Below are 22,669 nucleotides of genomic sequence, written 5' to 3' on the forward strand. Positions count from 1 at the left end.
ACTCTTTCTGGATTTGTAAACTGGGCTGAAATTATTACGGTCTGAATAAGATGAAGGTTTTGTGGTTGGACTATAGGCCAGTTAGTGGATCTGAATTAAAATGAGCCTATTTGGTCCCAGTGACTCAGTCTGAATGCTGAAGGTAAAACATGTAAGAGTCACATACATCACTGAAAAAAAAATGCTGACGGGTAGATCTTACCATCAGGAACAGGATTGTTTCATTGTTCGTAGGGGTAGTGGCAGGGTGCATTGTGGTGCTAATGGGAAAGTCTTACCCGCAGGAAGGGGATTATATTGTCCTTGGCTATGGCTTGCAGAAGTCGCGGGGCACCCGTCAGGCTCTGGAGTCCGGCTCCACAGGTGGAGAAGAAGGACCCAATTACAATCACCCAAGGAGATGGCCATGACAGCGTACCAACAACCAAGTTCCCTTTCACTGCATCGCCAAATCTGTTGAAAGGGAAAATCAGTTAGGTGTTTACTGGACAGCCAAGAAATGTGTTCTCTAATATAATTCTAAACAGACTAAAGAGTGTAATTAGTTGCATGGTGCGTGACTAATCTTTTGAAAAAGCAAAAGGTAGGGGAGACTGTAAGGAAATGCCTCGTTGGCATGGTTACCCCCTGACTTTTTGCCTTTGCTGATGCTATGTTTTGAATTGAAAGTGTGCTGAGGCCTGCTAACCAGGCCCTAACACCAGTGTTCTTTCCCTAACCTGTACTTTTGTTTTCACAATTGGCACACCCTGGCATCCAGGTAAGTCCCTTGTAACTGGTACCCCTGGTACCAAGGGCCCTGATGCCAGGGAAGGTCTCTAAGGGCTGCAGCATATCTTATGCCACCCTGGGGACACCTCACTCAGCACAGACACACTGCTTGCCAGCTTGTGTGTGCTGGTGAGGACAAAACAAGTAAGTCGACATGGCACTCCCCTCAGGGTGCCATGCCAACCTCACACTGCCTATGCAGTATAGATAAGTCACCCCTCTAGCAGGCCTTACAGCCCTAAGGCAGGGTGCACTATACCATAGGTGAGGGCACCAGTGCATGAGCACTGTGCCCCTACAGTGTCTAAGCAAAACCTTAGACATTGTAAGTGCAGGGTAGCCATAAGAGTATATGGTCTGGGAGTCTGTCAACCACGAACTCCATAGCACCATAATGGCTACACTGAAAACTGGGAAGTTTGGTATCAAATTTCTCAGCACAATAAATGCACACTGATTATTGCAAAATACACCCCAGAGGGCACCTTAGAGGTGCCCCCTGAAACCTTAACCAACTACCCGTGTAGGCTGACTGGTTTTAGCAGCCTGCCACACTCGAGACATGTTGCTGGCCACATGGGGAGAGTGCCTTTGTCACTCTGTGGCTAGTAACAAAGCCTGCACTGGGTGGAGATGCTATCACCTCCGCCAGGCAGGAGCTGTAACACCTGGCGGTGAGCCTCAAAGGCTCACCCCCTTTGTTCTAGCACCACAGGGCACTCCAGCTAGTGGAGTTGCCCGCCCCCTCCGGCCACAGCCCCACTTTTGGCGGCAAGGCCGGAGGAAATAATGAGAATAACAAGGAGGAGTCACTGGCCAGTCAGGACAGCCCCTAAGGTGTCCTGAGCTGAGGTGACTAACTTTTAGAAATCCTCCATCTTGCAGATGGAGGATTCCCCCAATAGGGATAGGAATGTGACCCCCTCCCCTTGGGAGGAGGCACAAAGAGGGTGTACCCACCCTCAGGGCTAGTAGCCATTGGCTACTAACCCCCCCAGACCTAAACACGCCCTTAAATTTAGTATTTAAGGGCTCCCCTGAACCTAGGAACTCAGATTCCTTCAACCTAAGAAGAAGAGGACTGCTGAGCTGAAAAACCCTGCAGAGAAGACGGAGACACCAACTGCCTTGGCCCCAGCTCTACCGGCCTGTCTCCCCCCTTCGGAAGAAAACTGCTCCAGCGACGCTTTCCCCAGGACCAGCGACCTCTGAATCCTCAGAGGACTGCCCTGCTCTAAAAGGACCAAGAAACTCCCGAGAACAGCGGCCCTGTTCACCCAAGACTGCAACTTTGTTTCCGAAGGAGCAACTTAAAGGCAACAGCGTTTCCAAGCGTGAGACTTGCAACCCTGCACCCGGCGACCGCGACTCGACTGGTGGAGAAACCACACTTCAGGGAGGACTCCCCGGCGACTCCGAGACTGTGAGTAACCAAAGTTGTTCCCCCTGAGCCCCCACAGCGACGCCTGCAGAGGGAATCCCGAGGCTCCCCCTGACCGCGACTGCCTGACTCCCAGATCCCGACACCTGGAAAAGACCCTGCACCCGCAGCCCCCAGGACCTGAAGGATCGGAACTCCAGTGCAGGAGTGACCCCCAGGAGGCCCTCTCCCCTGCCCAGGTGGTGGCTGCCCCGAGGAGCCCCCCCCTTGCCTGCATCGCTGAAGAGACCCCTTTGGTCTCCCATTGATTCCTATTACAAACCCGACGTGTGTTTGCACACTGCACCCGGCCGCCCCGTGCTGCTGAGGGTGTACTTCCTGTGCTAACTTGTGTCCCCCCCCCGGTGCCCTACAAAACCCCCCTGGTCTGACCTCCGAAGACGCGGGTACTTACCTGCTGGCAGACTGGAACCGGGGCCCCCCCTTCTCCATTGAAGCCTATGCGTTTTGGGCACCACTTTGAACTCTGCACCTGACCGGCCCTGAGCTGCTGGTGTGGTAACTTTGGGGTTGCTCTGAACCCCCAACGGTGGGCTACCTTGGACCCAAACTTGAACCCCGTAGGTGGTTTACTTACCTACAAAAACTAACAAATACTTACCTCCCCCAGGAACTGTTGAAAATTGCACTAAGTGTCTAGTTTTAAAATAGCTATATGTGTTTTATTTGAAAAGTATATATGCTATTGTGATTATTCAAAGTTCCTAAAGTACTTACCTGCAATACCTTTCATGCAAAGTATTTCATGTAGAATTTGAACCTGTGGTTCTTAAAATAAACTAAGAAAAGATATTTTTCTATACAAAAACCTATTGGCCTGGAATTGTCTCTGAGTGTGTGTTCCTCATTTATTGCCTGTGTGTATGTACAACAAATGCTTAACACTACTCCTTTGATAAGCCTACTGCTCGACCACACTACCACAAAATAGAGCATTAGTATTATCTCTTTTTGCCACTATCTTACCTCTAAGAACCCTTGGACTCTGTGCATACTATTCCTTACTTTGAAATAGTGCACACAGAGCCAACTTCCTACAGAGACCATCTCAGCCAATGCAAGTGTTAAATAAGCATCAAAAACTGACCTTCTACAAAGTAGTAGGAAGAGAAATACTTCAATGCTCCCTGAAAAAATAGTCTGCAGATGATCCTAAGTATGGCTTTAGATAAACAAAATTGCCTTCAAAAGCTTCCTTCTGCTTTCATTGCAGATTATCCATTACATTTAATTAGTTAATGTAGCCCATTCTGGACTTCCAAAACAAATGAGGAAAAAAATGCAACAATTACAGAAGCAGGCAGATTCCGTCTCAGTAGTTAAGTGTGACCACATAAAACCAGCATTGAAAACACTTAATTAGTTATCAGAGTTTAAGCCACATGGATAAGCTGTTGGAGGGGAATCTAGTGAGAACCACACAACACAATAGAGCCCACTGATCTACAACTACCCTCAAATCCAAACAATGTCTTCAAGATCAGTGGGTCAACCTCATCAGCCATCAGATCATTAGGCACTCAATCTACATAGATACACTATTAGGGGAAATATATTAAAGACTGGAGGGCATAACAGAGCACAGTGAACCCCTTTACATTTTTTCAGGTGCATATATTCACCACTGCTACTATCCATACATAAGAAATCAAGTAAATCAATGACAAGCAATGCAAAACTGAGAAGTCAGCAATTTCATGATACTTGCACCATGCTGAAGTGGAAAGAAGTAAAATGGGGCAATTTGAAAGTACCTGATCCTTAGTAAGCTTCTGAGAGGAAGCCTGGAAAATACATCTAGGTTTCAGCAAGAAACTACACAGGTAAAGTTTGCACCTCAGATGTGACTCGAAACCACAATCCCTGGTTTAGGAGGCCAGTGCCTTAACCAATAGGCCATTGACCCTCCAACGCTGCATTCTAGAACCTTTTTTTAAAAGATTATTTCATTGTAAGAGGTTTCAGCTAAGTTCTATCTGTTGGACAGATGTTTCTCAAAATCTTCTCAGAAGGAGCTTTTGTACAGTGGAATTATGGTGGAATCAATTGCTTTGAGGCATCTGTGTCCTGAAGCTGCAATGGCAACCTAAATCATCATGACTCCACGACCACGGCTTGACGAAGGTTTGGGGTTCTTGTAGTAGTATGCAGTGTTTGAGTTTCACCCAATATGTTCCTGTGTATTACAGTCAAACAACTTACCTTTGGCCTCACCTGTCCACAACAAACTGTTGTTCACTCAGGTGTTTTTTGCAAATGTAAGCCATGCAGCAATGTGTTTTTGAAGGGAAGGTGTCTTCTCCTGATTATCCTTCCACAAATGTCACACTGATTCAGCCTTTTCCTAATGGCAGAATCATGAACTGTAATGTTTACTATATGAAGAGTGCCTCCTAGATACCTGAATCAGGACCTGGGTTTCTTTGCAATCTCCATGAGCATAACGCCGGCTGATTGTGGCATGATTCACACATGGCTCAGCTGGCAGCAATATTAAGCTTTATAAAGTTCTAAATAAACTTTTTGACTATGGAATTTATGTTGTTTGGGACTGGGCAGCCTGATGATTAGCAACAATTCTTCCTCCAAAGCACCCACAGATATCTTTTGACCTAGGCATGACGTGTTACCATAAATCTGAATACTCCAGACCAAATTGCAAATTGTAATTTACATGCAGGTGACAGCATTTCCTGGTCACCACAATCTCCAGCGCTTGGTTAGCAGCACCTGTTCCAATTACTTTGTTTACTGGTATGAAGGCAGCAACGGTGTGCTTACTTTTTCACACAAGGCTTCAGAGTGGTTGCTGAAATCTGGGTGTGATATTAGTCACATGAGGTTACATTTATTGATTGTTAAGACTTGCAGTAGATGAACCTCTGAAATTTATATATGATCGAAAGAGAGGGAGAATCTTAAGATGACAGTTCTTGGATTAACTTTCTTGATTCATTACACAGTGATTGTAGGAAGCTGGCCTGGTGTGTGGTGGGTACCTAGGTTACTTACACCAGGTCCAGGTATCATCTAATCAGTGTAGTGTAGGCAGTGTCTAGAAGCCAGGCTCTCTAGAGGTAGCTGTGGATGAGCAGTCAAGGTTTATTTAGGAGACATGCAAAGCTCATGCAATACCACTGTAGTCACACAGCACTTACACACATTAAACCAAACAGTGTTACAAAAATAAAAGGTACTTTATTTTAGTGACACAATTACCAAAAAGTACTAGAGAGGCTACCCTCCAATAGGAGGTAAGTAACATCCTAGATAGGCATACTAGTAATCAGTAATAGGCATTAAAAGTTATAGAAAACAGTGCAAATGCAAATAGACAATTGTGACCCTACGGGGAGCCCAAACCATATACTAAAAAAATGGAATGCGAATGCAGGACCCCCACCTAGGTAAGTGGAATGTGTAGCGGGGAGCTGGGGGTACTAGGAAACCCCAAAGGTCAGTACCACAGTGCCCCCTAGCGACCAGGAAGAAAGGAGTAAGTTAGTGGATTTTCCCCAAACCACCCAAAAGGAAGGAAAAGAAAATGCAACACCCAGACAAGACTGCAAGAAACCAGTGGTGGATTCCTGAAGAGGAAGACTTGTGGAAGAAGGGTACCAGGTCCAGAAGTCACAGAAGAGTCCAGGGGGAGCAGGACCTACTACCCACCCAGCTGTTGTAGCAGGAGTTGGTCAAGAAGGACGAAGACGATCAGGAATGCAACCCTGGAGCAGGTGAAGAGTTCCTGGAGGATGCAGTCGGCGTCCCACGCCGGATGGATGATTCCAGTCAGTCAGTGGCATGGAAAAGCCACTAACAAGCCTTGGCAAAGGCAGAAGTGGCAGTGAAGCACAAAGAGGAGCTGCCGGGGACCAGGAAGGTCCAGGAGGACTCAACCTACTGGGGGCGTCTTAGGGGGACCCTCAGCAAGGCAAGGAGTCCAAAAAAAAAAAGAGGCAGCCCCCACAGGAGACCCACTGGACGAGGAACCAGAAGTCACAGATGAGCCCACACAGCACAACTGGAGAAGGGTCCCACGCAACAGAGGAAGCACGCAGAGGGATGTGCGTTGCAGGAAGGAGTGCTGGGGGACGGGCTACACGGAACCTGAAAATCCCTTGGAGGAGATACAAACAAACCTTGGTAGCTGCAGGAGACGCGGTGCACGGGGTACTGTCCTGCATGGGAAGGCAAAGGCTTAGCTCCACCAAAGTTGGATAGCTGGCAGAGAGGACCAAGAGGACCAGTCCTGACAACCACCTGTGATGCAGGATCCATGCTCCTCAGGATGAGAGGAGATCCATGCAAACGTTTGTCGTTGCAGTTGGGCCTGCGGATGCAGGGGAGTGACTCCTTCACTCCAAAGGAGATTTCTTCTTCCTTCTTGTGCAGACTGAAGACATGTCGCCCTCAGAGGATGCACATCCAGGGAAATGTTGCAGAAGCTGAAAGGAGCTGTGGAAGAAAATAAGTTACCTACGTGTAACTATAGTTCTCTAGTACTGGAATCTTTCATAAATTCACATGCTTGAATCATTCACCATCGTCGAGATGGGAGTCCCCGGTACCTTAGAAAAGATAATGTCTACCTAAACATAATAATAATGATAAAAAGGCTTATTGACTTACTGTTAAATAACCTCTCCAAGTTGTTATGTAAAAACAAGGACCAAACTGCAGAGTCCACCAATCAGGTGATCTCACCCTCTAGAACACTCCTGAAAGAAGCTCCAGTACCTCAGATTTTCTACTGCACGTCGTGCTAGGGAGTCTCCACTGAGCTCTTCTCTTTCTTTTTCAGTTTGGGATTAGATTTATCACCACAACTTACTTTCTTATTGTCCAAGAGTGTTGGTTTTCACACTCAAAATGCCTCTGGACTGACAATATCCTCAAGAATGTCTGACAAGGAGAAAAAAGGTCTCTTCAGCGCCTGCAATAGTTGTGGTGAGAAAGGTCTTCATTCTGAAGACCCACATAAAGACGGTATATATTGCCTCTATCCCGATCACTCTGCAACAGAATGTAAGGTATGTCATACCTTTTCTTCTAAAACCCTAAAGGATAGAGAGGGAAGACTGCTTATTTGGCTTCAGGAATTGAAAAAAAGGAAAAACCCTGTCTCATATTCAGACAGTGATGAGACACTGTCACCTCATTCAGAAAGGGGTTCAGAACAGTCCTCTAAAGCTGAAAAAAAGACCTCACAGGGGTCTGGTAAAGGCTGAAGCCTATCAACATCACCTCACGAAGGAAAATCTTCCTCAGAAAAATCAAGAAACACGGCCTTTTACTTTAAAAAAGGTTTATAAACCTTCTTCAGAACCATCCACATCTCCTCCGAAGGTAATCATTGCTTTGAAAAAGCCTTCTTCTGCTCCTTCAAGTGACATACTGCCGACGACTCCATCATCGACGAGGTTGTTGTCGCCGACGCCTTCGTCGACGGAGACTTTAACTACGCTGATGATGTCATCAGCGATGACAACATCAACTGTATCCAGCCTGTTGACCATTGCTTCTTCCTCGTGGGCGATGTCCACATCGATGGTATTTAAGACCAGACCGTCAACGCTGAAAATAAAGCTGTCGTCAACGCCACTGATGACACTACCGTCGTTGACCATTCCACCGGCGATGACATCGTCAACCATGTGAATCTATGTAAGTTCCAATCCTGGAGTAAACAATCTGTCAAGCAGAGTCTTTGTTGTGGATGCAGATTGTTGGTTCCTGGAGGATCCAGTCACAGTTCCAGTGGCTAGAAGGCAAAATAGAGGTTGCAGAGGAGTCCTGCTGGAATCTTGCAAACCAAATCTGAAGACCCACCAAAGAGAGAGACCCTAAATAGCCCTGAAAGGGGGAGTGGTCACTGAGCCAGGCGACCACCTATCCAGAGGTGCCTGCCAACCTTGGATTCAAAATAGCAGAACACATGGACCCTCTGTAGGAACTCTGGGCACCAACCCTGGGGTGGTGATGGATAGGGGAGTGGTCACTCCCCTTTCCATTGTCCAGTTTCGCGCTAGAGCAAGGACTGGAGGTCCCTGAACTGGTGTAGACTAGTTTATGCACGGAGGGCACAAAAATGTCCACTTCAAAGCATAACACTGGCTTGTGGAAGCTACCCCTCCCCAAGCCATGCAACACCTATTTCCAAAGGGAGAGGGAGTAACACCCCTCTCCCAAAGGAAATCCTTTGTTCTGCCTTCCTGGGCTTGAGCGTCTCAAGCAACAGGAGGGCAGAAACCTGTCTGAGAGGTGGCAGCAGCTGGGGCTGCTTGGAAAACCTCAGAAGGCTGGAATAGCAATATTGGGGGTCCTCTAAGGAGCCCCCAGAGTGCATGGAATCATACAACCAATGCTTGCAAAAGCCTTGCGGTATGATTCCAACATGATAGATACCAAACATGCCTATGTTCGGAATTACCATTATGTAGTTGGACATAGGTAGTGACCTATGTCCATTACACGCGTAAAATGGCATCCCTGTACTCACGAAGTCCGGGAAAATGGCTGTGGGGGCACCTCTGCTAGTGCAGGGGTACCTTCACACACAGGTACTCTGCACCCTGCCCTCAGGGCTGGAGTGCCTGTTATAGGGGTGACTTATAAGTGACCTGGTGCAGTGTAAATGGCAGTGAAAGTGTGTATGCATCTTTTCACGCAGGCTGCAATGGCAGTCCTGCAGAAGCCTTAGCATTGGCGACCCTATGGGTGGCAAAAGATATGCTGCAGCCCATAAGGATCCCCTGGAACCCCAATGCCCTAGGTACCCAAGTACCATATACTAGAGACTTATAAGGGGGCACCAGTATGCCAAAAGTGGGGTGTAAGTAACCAAGTTACCAAGTTAGGAGGGAGAGAGCATAATCACTGGGGTCCTGTTTAGCAGGATCCCAGTGAACACAGTCAAACACAGTGACAACAGGCAGAAAATGGGGGTAACCATGCCAAGAAAGAGGGTACTTTCCTACAGTGATAGTGAGAATGTATATAATGGCCAGCATTTGCGGTTGGAGAATTTGACTTTTTGTCTTCTGTGGTGATAGGAGAGAGAAGGAATTTAATTATTTCCTCTTAAGGAGGGAGCATGTAGTGTCAATTTAGAATGTATGTAACATCCCAATTATGTAATTATTGATAAGAATTAACTTTTTTTTGTCCATCAGACAAGCAGTGCAGTAAAAAAGTGCAATAAAAAAATGTCTGGTTCCAGAACAACATCTGTTAAACTCTGGATTGGGTTGGTCAAGCAGTAGCATTTGTGAAAGTAACACCTGTCTACCAAGTTACTGCTTTGAAGATACCCAGTAGTAGCACTCATAGAACGTCAGCGACTCTAGCTGCCATGCCTCTATTGGAATGCTAATAACATTTAAGAAAAATGTCCTTTTCACCTTGCTATGGCAGAAGGCTAGGCTATGTAGGTTGCAACCTCCTTATCAATTCAATTACTTAAGAAATTGTTTGTTCTTTGTTAAAATGTCCAAAGAAGACAAACAGTTGGGGGATGCCCTAAAATTCCTGGCTCTAGCTTGGTAGAAATGAAGGCATCTTTTTGTTTTCAAGGAATAGAGAGAATGACCTGCTTACAATGATGGATATGCAAAGATTGGAAAGAACTACATATTGACTGAGGTAAAAATCCATAGGGCTATTTCTAATACATATTTGCTTTTTTCTTAGCGTGCCTAGAACAGTATTTCTTAACCTCTTAACCTTCTGACTTCTGTGCGCCACCCACTTAATCATTTCTGGTATCTGGGGACCCCCAATAAGTAACTACTGGAAGCCGGTGACACTGGCCTAAGCATTTTCAATAATCTGAACCGCAAAACAATACAGAAAGAAAACACAGAAACAACCATTCATCAAACACATACAGGGAGTGCAGAATTATTAGGCAAGTTGTATTTTTGAGGATTAATTTTATTATTGAACAACAACCATGTTCTCAATGAACCCAAAAAACTCATTAATATCAAAGCTGAATATTTTTGGAAGTAGTTTTTAGTTTGTTTTTAGTTTTAGCTATGTTAGGGGGATATCTGTGTGTGCAGGTGACTATTACTGTGCATAATTATTAGGCAACTCAACAAAAAAAAATATATACCCATTTCAATTATTTATGATTACCAGTGAAACCAATATATCATCTCAACATTCACAAATATACATTTCTGACATTCAAAAACAAAACAAAAAAAAATCAGTGACCAATATAGCCACCTTTCTTTGCAAGGACACTCAAAAGCCTGCCATCCATGGATTCTGTCAGTGTTTTGATCTGTTCACCATCAACATTGCGTGCAGCAGCAACCACAGCCTCCCAGACACTGTTCAGAGAGGTGTACTGTTTTCCCTCCTTGTAAATCTCACATTTGATGATGGACCACAGGTTCTCAATGGGGTTCAGATCAGGTGAACAAGGAGACCATGTCATTAGATTTCCTTCTTTCATACCCTTTCTTGCCAGCCACGCTGTGGAGTACTTGGACGCGTGTGATGGAGCACTGTCCTGCATGAAAATCATGTTTTTCTTGAAGGATGCAGACTTCTTCCTGTACCACTGCTTGAAGAAGGTGTCTTCCAGGAACTGGCAGTAGGACTGGGAGTTGAGCTTGACTCCATCCTCAACCCGAAAAGGCCCCACAAGCTCATCTTTGATGATACCAGCCCAAACCAGTACTCCACCTCCACCTTGCTGGCGTCTGAGACGGACTGGAGCTCTCTGCCCTTTACCAATCCAGCCACGGGCCCATCCATCTGGCCCATCAAGACTCACTCTCATTTCATCAGTCCATAAAACCTTAGAAAAATCAGTCTTGAGATATTTCTTGGCCCAGTCTTGACGTTTCAGCTTGTGTGTCTTGTTCAGTGGTGGTCGTCTTTCAGCCTTTCTTACCTTGGCCATGTCTCTGAGTATTGCACACCTTGTGCTTTTGGGCACTCCAGTGATGTTGCAGCTCTGAAATATGGCCAAACTGGTGGCAAGTGGCATCGTGGCAGCTGCACGCTTGACTTTTCTCAGTTCATGGGCAGTTATTTTGCGCCTTGGTTTTTCCACACGCTTCTTGCGACCCTGTTGACTATTTTGAATGAAACGCTTGATTGTTCGATGATCACGCTTCAGAAGCTTTGCAATTTTAAGAGTGCTGCATCCCTCTGCAAGATATCTCACTATTTTTGACTTTTCTGAGCCTGTCAAGTCCTTCTTTTGACCCATTTTGCCAAAGGAAAGGAAGTTGCCTAATAATTATGCACACCTGATATAGGGTGTTGATGTCATTAGACCACACCCCTTCTCATTACAGAGATGCACATCACCTAATATGCTTAATTGGTAGTAGGCTTTCGAGCCTATACAGCTTGGAGTAAGACAACATGCATAAAGAGGATGATGTGGTCAAAATACTCATTTGCCTAATAATTCTGCACTCCCTGTACATAGATAATTAAATGTTTGATTAAATTCACAAATATATAAAAAATCTAAATTTGAATAGGAAGGTTGGAGCTTTTCTAAATTCACTTGAGGCCACTCATTGTCCATATTATGTTCTGTTTGATTCACCTGCACTGCTCCCACGAGCCAATCCGAAGACACTACCTTAATTTTTAGCCTCCGATTTCAAATTCCTACACATTTACAGAATATTTTAACATTTTCAATTGTACATTTTAGTTCTTTATTTATATACACTTAATAATTAATGTGTTAATATTATTTAATATAAGTGGTTTCGGACCCCATGAGTAGGCTTTCTGAATGCCCGTGGATGGCTGGACCACAGGTTAACCCCTACAGTGCCCTGGACGAGGTCCTGCACCCGGGAACTGGTGGGAGCGCTAGCGCTCCCCCCATGTGCTCCCCACCCATCCCCCCAAGGCAGGGATGGAAGGGGAAGCCCTTCCCCTTCCACACCCCATCCCCCCTGTGACGTCAGCGCGCACCGCGCGCTGACAATCACAGAGGGCCTCCTCCCATCGTGCTGGAAGCTAAGCTTTTCTCTTTCGATCACGTGGGGGAGGCCCAGAGAGGCTTCAAAGGGAAGGAAAGGAATTTCCTTCCCTTTGAAGTCTCTCTGAGTGTTTCAAAGGCCGGATTGCTTGCAATCCGGCTTTTGAAACGCCCACTGGACACCAGGGATTTTCTTTTTTTTGTGAAACTGGCATGAGGGAGTGACCCCTTGGGCAAGGGTCGCTTCCAGAGGGGGCATTTGTTTGGAAGGCCTTTTCTGCCCCATCGGCCTATTATCAGGAAACTTATAGGCACCAGGGATAATGTTTTTTTTTTGGTTTGTTTTTTTGGAGGTGGGGAGAGACCCCTTAGGTAAGGGTCGCTCCCCTAGGGGGCAAATTATATTTAGGCCATTTCTGACCCCCATGGGGCAGAAACCTCTAGGCACCAGGGCACAGTTTTTTTTTTTTTTTTTTAGATGAGGAGCGACCCATTAGGCAAGGGCTGCTCCCCTGGGGGGCAAATTGTATTTAGACCATTTCTGCCTCCCTTGGGGGCAGATCGGCCGATTTTAGGTGGGGGGGGTGGATTTATTTTAGGTCATTTCTGCCTCCCATGGGCAGATCGCCCTATTATTAGTAGGCAAGGGTCGCTCCCGGGGGGGAGGCAGGGGTTAATGTGTCCACGTTGTGTTTTGGGCCCTTTCCTTTTGTGGGCGCTAGGCCTACCCACACAAGTGAGGTACCATTTTTATCGGGAGACTTGGGGGTACGCTGGGTGGAAGGAAATTTGTGGCTCCTCTCAGATTCCACAACTGTCACCGAAATGAGTGGAAAACGTGTTTTTTTAGCCAAATGATGAGGTTGGCAAAGGATTCTGGGTAACAGAACCTGGTCAGAGCCCCACAAGTCACCCCATCTTGGATTCCCCTAGGTCTCTAGTTTTCAAAAATGCATAGGTTTGGTAGGTTTCCCTAGGTGCTTTACTGTCACAAATTGTGATGTGTCCACGTTGCGTTTTGGGGCATTTCCTGTTGCGGGCGCTAGGCCTACCGACACAAGTGAGGTATCATTTTTATCGGGAGACTTGGGAGAATATAGAATAGCAAAAAAAGTGTTATTGCCCCTCGTCTTTCTCTACATTTTTTCCTTCCAAATATAAGAGAGTGTGTAAAAAAGACATCTATTTGAGAAATGCCCTGTAATTCACATGCTAGTATGGTCACCCTGGAATTCAGAGATGTGCAAATAACCACTGCTCCTCAACACCTTATCTTGTGCCCGTTTTGGAAATACAAAGGTTTTCTTGATAGCAATTTTTCACTCTTTATATTTCAGCAAATGAATTGCTGTATACCCAGTATAGAATGAAAACGCACTGCAGGGTGCAGCTCAATTAATGGCTCTGGGTACCTAGGGTTCTTGATGAACCTACAAGCCCTATATATCCCCACAACCAGAAGAGTCCAGCAGACGTAACGGTATATTGCTTTAAAAAATCTGACATTGCAGGAAAAAGTTACACAGTAAAACGTAGAGAAAAATTGCTGTTTTTTTCACCTCAATTTCAATATTTTTCTTTTTCAGTTGTTATTTTCTGTAGGAAACCCTTGTAGGATCTACACAAATGACCCCTTGCTAAATTCAGAATTGTGTCTACTTTTCAGAAATGTTTAGGTTTCTGGGATCCAGCATTGGTTTCACGCCCATTTCTGTCACTGACTGGAATGAGGCTGAAAGCAAAAAAAATCGTAAAAATGGGGTATGTCCCAGTAAAATGCCAAATTTGTGTTGAAAAATTGGGTTTTCTGATTCAAGTCTGCCTGTTCTTGAAAGCTGGGAAGCTGGTGATTTTAGCACCGTAAACCCTTTGTTGATGCCATTTTCAGGGAAAAATCCACAAGCCTTCTTCTGCAGCCACTTCTTCCCATTTCTTTTTTTAAAAAACGAAATTTTCACTGTATTTTGGCTAATTTCTTTGCCTCCTTCAGGGGAACCCACAAAGTCTGGGTACCTCTAGAATCCCTAAGATGTTGGAAAAAAGGACGCAAATTTGGCTTGGGTAGCTTATGTGGACAAAAAGTTATGAGGGCCTAAGCGCAAACTGCCCCAAATAGCCAAAAAAAGGCTGGCACAGGAGGGGGAAAAGGCCTGGCAGCGAAGGGGTTAAGAAACACTAGCCCAGAAAATAAACTAGGGTCCTTTGGTACAGAAAGCCTGGTTGTCACCGACCCGTACAGCAGAAGTGAGCAAGGAGGACATTTTTCATTTCAGTCTACTTTTAAAGTTAAAAGAAAATGCTTCATGTGCCGGGATGAACTATATTGAACTTCCATTTACATGGTTCTCACACTACCAGTGGAAATGTGCAAAAGAAACCTCCATGAACTTTCAGCATGCCTTGAAATACCAGCAAGATTGAGTTTGGCTCTATTATGCTTCTTAAAATACCAGCAACATGCATCCTAATCAGCGAGTACTGGAGGCCAAAGTGTGTAAAGAACAGAAGTTATGCTACAGCTGGTGTGCTTGGACAGAACTAGATGCAGACCCTTACATTCTCACTGGTGACAGACCTCTACCACTTTATGGTTATAGCTTTCTTGATGAATAATGTCTAACTGCTTGATGAGTGATCCTACAATCCTTAGATAGATACTCCTGAGGCAAGCTTTAAAGACGTGTTTGATTGTTGCAAACAGATCTACAAGAAGAATTCCAAACTTGCTGAAGACATAATTTATCTGTCAACCATTCAGCTCCCATTTGTAGGACATACTGTTGTACCGGATGAGGGTATCTGCAAGGTTGTTGCCCGGGCCCCGCATGTGCTCATTCAAAATGGAAACCTTGTTCTAAACTGTCCAGTGCCACAACATTTAAGGTTCTGTGAAAAGTATACTTCAGCTTGTCCCTCCTTGTTTTATTTCTAAAACAGGAAGGTCATGTTATCCATCTGGATCCTTGATGAAAGAAAACTGAGTGAGGTGCCAAAAAGTTTTCACATCTGTGTTGATAGCTCTCAGTTCTGACACATGTATCTTTAAAGTATATGTAGATGGCTTTCTTTATGGATGGAATCCTGAAAGTGGGCACCTGTTAAGATAAACTGAGGTTGCTGAAAAGAGGCTAACCTCATTTAGGCTCCCATAACCTTTTCTGTCCTGCAAATGGACTTCCATTGGTCTCTATCAGCTATCCAAATGTTCTTGGATTGGCCTACTGGTTACTCAACAGCAGCTAGTGGAGTGCGTAAGGATATTGTTAATGGTATGTATTTGTACTTCCTCAGTTTGTGGGATGAATGGCTTTTGATCTGGGCTCCAAGTCTCCAGCTATTTTGCTGTCATTATAATGGCACATCCTAGTCTAAATCGTATTGTCAAGCTTGTTTAGCTTTCAATGCAGAAGAACAAGGATTGCCGTTACTGGTCTCTGGTAGAACTGACAGTAAATAAAGAAACACCAGTTCTTTGTAATGATTGTGCATATAAAAGTAGACATCTTGGGAGAGAGTGCACAACAGCAACTATTTAAAGCAAGAGGGGTGTTTTCCTAGAGCCAGGGTTAGCAAGGCTCTTCCCAAAAGTCTTCATGTTCTGAGGATTCTTCTTTATTTGCAAAATATCACTTTGAAGCCATTGATAAAATATTTATTTCCCTTCCGTACACTGGCGGAAAATGTAGTAGAGACCAACTATTCAATGAATGCAACTTTCCAAAATCAATAGGCTGAATCGACAGGTGCGTAATGGGTGGTCCCACATACAGGCTGCATTTTCCATCTTATGATACACAGTAATTTACCTCCAATCACCATCTTTATTGTACAACATATCTTCACATGTTTCTTCTTGACCCGTATAAATGGAAAGAGATGGTAGGGAAGCGCAATGAAACACATCAGGAGCTGAAGGGGCTTGAACAGTGTTGATGGTACACAACTGAACACAGAATAATTTGTTGATGACAAGCAGAGGAAAAAGAGGATGGGCCATTGACTCCAGGGATCTCCTATTTAAGATATGTATCACTGTTTGAATTGATGACAAGAAGTTTGCTGGCCATCTGACCACTGAAGACCGCCAAGTGTCACAGCACTGATGAAAGGCAAGTTAGAATTGAACACTACCTTCTTCTCGCACTTCATAATAACTCTCCTCCTCCTAGACAGGAACAAAATGGTTTTCAAGCTAGCTAGGATGTGACAGTAAGCACTTCAATCCAATTATGCCATTTACAAAAATGAGGACTTGCCAAGTGGCAATTTTATGATTTTCACAGATGTCTTATCACCCGTAATTGGGATGAGAGCATTCATATGATTTTGCATCTTTTTAGAAGCAGATGTAGAAAAAAGCACCTATAATAAACGTTTCTCTCTCTGAACGAAAACAACCTTCTCCTATTCTTTGTGATTTCACATGTAAAGTACTGGAACATATCACAATAATGGGGCACATACTGCTATGCAAGCAATAAATGGATTCTAAATGTGGCTCTCCAAAACATATAAAAAAAAATATTTTGTGTTAAACAGTGAATGTCTTTATTTCGTAGGAAGAATGGACATGGTTATAATGTAGATTTGAACTGACTGGTGTTAACTGGAGTTTCCCCCAAACCAGCTACCGAAATACAGACAGACCCTAAGTGAACAAAGAGAATCACAAAACTGTGTGAGGGAACATTTCAAGACAGAAAGAACTTAAAAGTGCAGCCCTGTCATCTGTAACAGATACAGCAGGCAACGGGTTGAAACTGATTACATCTACAAAGGCTAGTAAAAGGAGTGTAAAATGCTGAGAAGACCAGAGCTGTCAGAGGATTTCCCATCACATGGCATGCGGTAACCAACTGTTGCATAGACAATCTATGCATGGACACTTCGCAGGTAGTAGAACTTACAACCTATCCACCTTGCTTACCATACTGCAAACCCAATCAACGAGGTGGAAGGGGAACACACACTACTGTATTGAATTAATTGGTTTTACTATCACTGAATATAGCTTTTTAGCAAGAATTCTAAGATGTACAATGGAGAAAAAGGGAAAACACATGCATCTCTGACCTTTGGTCACCTGTTGCTGCCCTGCACTTTGTGAGCCTGCCTGGCTCCATGTTGGAGGTCCTCCTCTGTGTCTCTGTTGTCTTTCTGACTCTACTTTTTTCTTTTGTTGTTCTACTCTTACTTTTCTCCACTCTTTTGCCTTTTTTCCCCCACCTTTTTTGCTGCTTCCCGCACTCTCCGCTGGCACTGATGCCCCTGCAGCCCCGCCCACCTCATTGTGCTGCATTTTCCTTCCCTCCGGACTCCCAGCTGACTGACCCCTCCCTCCCTTTCTTAATGGCGGCTGCTGCAAGTCCATCTGCGCCCATCCGCACATGGGCAGTGCCCAACGCCACAGACCCTGGTCCCCGTACCATCCATTGATACGACACCAGGATCCACCAATCAATCAATCAGAGATTTGTAAAGCGCACTACTCACCCTTGAGGGTCTCAATTCGCTGAGGAAGGGAGGGGGGAGAAGGTAAGGAAGTCTTTGGTCTGGCGCAGGTGGGTGGGAAGAGTGTTCCACGTTTTGGCGGCAAGGTGCGAGAATGATCTACTGCCAGTTGTAGTTCTGCGGACGCGTGGGACGGTTGCGAGGGCAAGTTTGGCAGAGCGGAGGTGCCGGGCGGGGTGTAGAAGGAGAGTCGTCTGTGGAGGTATTCTGGTCCGGTGATGTGCAGTGCTTTGTGAGCGTTGGTGAGGAGTTTGAAGGTGATTCTCTTGTTGACTGGGAGCCAGTGGAGGTTTTTCAGGTGGTCTGTGATGTGGCAGTGGTGGGGGATGTCCAGGATGAAAGCGTGCAGAGGCGTTCTGGATGCGTTACAGCCTCTTCTGGAGTTTGGCTGTGGTTCCTGCACAGAGGGCATTGCAGTAGTCCAGTTTGCTGCTTACGATGGCTTGGGTGACTGTTTTTCTGGTTTCGGTGGGTATAATTTGTAGATCTTTCGGAGCATGCGGAGGGTGTTGAAGCAGGAGAAGGAGATGGCGTTGACTTGCTGGGTCATGGATAGTGAGGGGTCCAAGATGAATCCTAGGTTGCGTGCGTGGTCGGTGGGAGTCGGAGCGGTTCAGAGAGTGGCAGGCCACCAGGAGTTATCCCATGTGGGGGGGGGTGGAGCCGAAAAGGAGGACTTCTGTCTTGTCAGAATTGAGTTTGAGGCACCGGCTCTTCATCCATTCGGCGATGGCCTTCATTCCTTCGTGGAGGTAGGTCTTGGCGGAGTCCTTGGTGAGGGAGAGGATCAGCTGGGTGTCGTCGGCGTACGAGATGATGTTGAGGTTGTGGGATCGGGCGATGTTAGTGAGCGGGACCATGTAGACGTTGAAGAGGGTCGGGCTGAGGGACGAACCCTGGGGTACGCCACAGATGATTTTGGTGGCCTCCGAGCGGAATGGGGGGAGGCGTAGTCTCTGGGTTCTGACAGTGAGAAAGGAGGTGACCCAGTCCAGGGCGCTGCGGGGATTCCAGCATTGCTGAGGCATGAGAATAGGGTGTGGTGGCAGATGGCGTTGAATGCGACTGAGAGGTCCAGGAGGATGAGTGTCGCGGTTTCGCCGCTGTCCAGTATGGTTCTGATGTCGCCGGTGGCGGTGATGAGGGCGGTTTCGGTGCTGTGGTTGCTGCGGAATCCGGATTGGGAAGGGATCCGCCGCATGCCACTGCACCTCACCGAAGGACACACAAGGCCCATTCTCCTGCTGCAACTGCACCTTTGCCTGCCTCTGCACACCACAACGCCCCACCCCTAGCCCAGCCGGACACCTCAGATGCATACTTCTCAACATCCGCTCCCTCTATAATATGCAGTAGAAGTATGGGATGTCCTCGACTCAACCACCCCATCACGGAAATCTGGATAACCCTCAATTCAGCCCCATACATCGCCATCCTAGACGGATACAAAATTGACCACAAAGAGTCAGCTGACCAGGGGGAGGTATTGTCACAGTCTACAGGAACACACTCCTCCTTACAACGAACACTGATGCCCAGACCCAGTTAACTGCAGACGAACACCTTCACTTCCAAATCCAGACCACCCTAATTCCTCTCTCCACAGCAGACTTGTCTACAGACCCCCTCTAACCCTGCCCCCAGTTCAGCAAAGCCATGGCTGACCTCATCGCCCCACATGCCCTTGCCTCTACTGACGACCTCAACTTTCAACTCGAAAACCGCAATGACCCAAACACCACATCCCTCCGGGACAACCTCACCACCCTCGGACTCAAGCAAATGGTCAACCTCCCAACTCACTCAGCAGGACATACTCTCGACCCGATCTTCTCAGCAGGAAACACTATCTCCCTTTCTCACATCTCCGAGCACCACTGGACCAACCACCACTGCGTCCACTTCACTTTCGGCGAGACCACCGTACACCACCAAGTTCCCCCACCCCCTACAGAAACTGGAGCAAGGTCACCAAAGCCCAGCTCTCCGACGAACTCAGCCACATCCTTCCACCGGATACCACGGATGCAATCGACGTAGCTCATAACCTCCACCGCTGGATCGCTGACTGCACAAACACCGTAGCCCCTCACCCCCCTAAGAAAACCCACCAGAAACCAGCACCACAAGAAAGCTAGCTGGTCTGATCTCCAAGAACCTAAATGCACCTGCTGACGACTCAAACGAAAATGGAGACTCAGCAAAAGCTTGTTAGACCGCACAGCATAGAAAGACACAGTCACCATGCACCACCAACGCATCAGAGCCTCCAGAAAGGCAGCCATCCAGGAACACATCAGCGCCAACCTGCACCACAGCAATGAGCTGTTCACCATGGTCGAGGAATTCACAAACTCCGGCCCGGACACAACAGACATCCCGCCCCCACCTCAAGACCTTTGTGACAACCTCGCCGCCTCCTTTCACCGTAACATCCAGGATAACTATGAAGGGTTTGAGATCCAAGTCCCACCCCCACCGCTCACCAGCACCAACTTGTATCCCACCTCCCAGCTGATACTGAGACAATGGACCTCCATCACCAAAGAAGACCCCAGTAAGATCATGAACTCTATCCACTCAGGGGCACCCTCGGTCCTGTGCCCACACCACATCTTCAACCGAGCTAGCTCCAGCATCGCCCCCGAGTTGTGCTGGATAATCAACCACTCCACTGAAACTGCCACCTTCCCGAATGATTGGAAGCACAAAGAGATCAAACCGCAGCTAAAAGAAACCTCAGCCGATCCTAGAGATATGAAAAACTTCAGACTCATCTCTCTTTGCACTTTCCCAGCCAAGGTAACCGAAAAGGCCATCAACTCGCAGCTGACGGAATTCCTCGAGTCAAAACACATCCTAGATACCTCCGTATCCGGTTTCAGGAGCAACCACAACACCAAAACTGCCCTCCTCGTAGTCACGGATGACATCTGCACCACACTGCACGACGGAGACACACCTGCGCTCGTCCTCCTCGCCACCTTCGACACTGTATCCCACACCAACCTATGCACCAGACTTCACCACGCTGGCCTCCGCAGCAAGGCCATGGAATGGATCCGCTTCTTCCTCAATGGAAGAACCCAGAGAGTCCCACCATTTATCTTGAAAGCAACAGAAACCTGCTGTGGAGTTCCCCAGGGCTCCTCCCTAAGCCCAACACTCTTCAACATCTACATGGCCCGCTCGCCAAAATCAAAAGGGAGCAAGGCCTCAACATTGTCTCCTACACCGATGACACACAGCTAATTCTTTCTCTCACCAACGAACCATCAACAGCCAAGACCAACTTCCACAATGGAATGAAAGCAGTCGCCAACTGGATGAAGAACAACTGCATAAATCTCAACTCTGACAAAACAGAGATCCTCATCCTGGGCCCCCTCCCTCTGCCTGGGACAACTCCCAGTGGCCAGCTGCCCTTGGAAGCACCCCCACCACCCACCGACCACGCACGCAACCTGGGCATCATCCTTGATTCCTCGCTGTACATGACCTGCCAAGTCAACACCGTCTCATTGTCATGCTTCCACACTCTCCGTCTCCAGAAGATCTTCAAGTGGATCCCCACTGAGGCAAATATGACGGTCACCCATGCACTGGTTAGCAGTAGACTCTACTACGGCAACACTCTATGCTGCCATAATAAAGAAACTCCAATGGACTCCAGAGAATTCAGAACGAAGGGGAAAGACTCATCCTGGACATCCCCAACCACTGCCACATCTCCACCCACCTCAGGGACCTGGACTGGCTCTCCAACAACAAATGCATCATCTTCAAACTCCTGTCACACGCCTACAAGGCCCTGCACAACAACGGACCGGCACAACAACGGACCGGCCTACCTCAACCACCACCTATCGTTCCACACCCCACCAAACAACTCCGATCTGCTCAACTTGCCCTTGCCGCCACCCCTAGAATCAAGAGCACAGATGGGTGTAGATCCTTCTCCTACTTCGCCAGGCAGACCTGGAACATGCTACCACTCCACCTCAGGCAGACCCCTCGCTGGATCAGTTCAAGAAGGACATCAAGACCTGGCTCTTCAACTGATCGGCATCCCCACAACAGCGCCTGGAGACCCCACGGGGATAAGCAGCGCTCTACGGATTGCTGATTTATTGACTGAAGCTGGAGAATGGCTTTTTCTGGTCACTTATTCTGGAAGACAGCACTTCAACAAAGGTGAACAATCCCTAAATGAACTCTTGGTAAATAATGTGTCCTGTCACTTATTAAGAAGCAAATTCTTCAATAAGTGCCTAACGGTACTCTTTGCAGGTGACCTTTTCATCTCTCTTAAAGGATAGCATTTAGTGAAGGCCTATATGCTTTTATCAACTTGTCAACACCAGAATTTCTTGCTTTTGATGGGATTAACAATTCCTAAGAGACCATGGAAATCACATCTTACTTACTTGTCTCTGAGAACCACTCCTTCTACACAAGCCCCGAACAAGAGTACATTACTCAGATCTGCAGCATCAGATGGTCAAGGAAAAAGCATTTGATAAGAGCATAGTTTACAGCTGGTCAGTTATCCCTCCCTCACTACCCACCAGCCACAAAGAAAGAAAATGGAATGCACATACTTCCAGGGAAGAATGCAGTATCCCTGTATGGCAAGCTTTATTTTTTTACTCAAATAAGATCTTTCCACAGCATGCAGGAGGACCAAGTAGATCTACACCTTTTAGAAAGTTTCCATTATAGGAAGTAGCAAGGAACATTGTAGAGCAGAGGGTTCAAGCATTTCTTCAACAAAGAGGGATTTTGCCATCACTTTCCGAGCTCCTCACAGGAGCAAACTGATACCAGGACAAAAAAATCCAAAACATCCCCATAGAAAACATAACTGGGAGACAAGATACTTTTAGCTTGTGTTACACAAAGCAACAAATCATTCAGAGGACAGACTGTACCGTCCTTTTATTCTTTCAAATTGGTCATTCAAATAGTGTACTGTTTCTTGT

General features: G+C 46.5%; 1 protein-coding gene across 4 annotated transcripts in view; it reads right to left on the reverse strand.

The window, feature by feature from the left end:
• The window catches only part of SLC12A6 (solute carrier family 12 member 6), an 830,972-nt gene that overhangs the window by 298,408 nt on the left and 509,895 nt on the right, over nucleotides 1–22,669 (reverse strand). For all 4 annotated transcript variants that reach the window (XM_069238301.1, XM_069238300.1, XM_069238303.1 and 1 more), the window contains 2 exons: nucleotides 22,115–22,172; nucleotides 279–453 (listed from right to left, as the gene is read on the reverse strand). In XM_069238301.1, coding sequence (XP_069094402.1) covers nucleotides 279–453; nucleotides 22,115–22,172 — 233 coding nt within the window. The remainder of the gene's footprint in view (nucleotides 1–278; nucleotides 454–22,114; nucleotides 22,173–22,669) is intronic.

This window comes from Pleurodeles waltl, chromosome 6 (assembly GCF_031143425.1).
Source record: "Pleurodeles waltl isolate 20211129_DDA chromosome 6, aPleWal1.hap1.20221129, whole genome shotgun sequence".
In the NCBI taxonomy this organism is placed as follows: Eukaryota; Metazoa; Chordata; class Amphibia; order Caudata; family Salamandridae; genus Pleurodeles; species Pleurodeles waltl.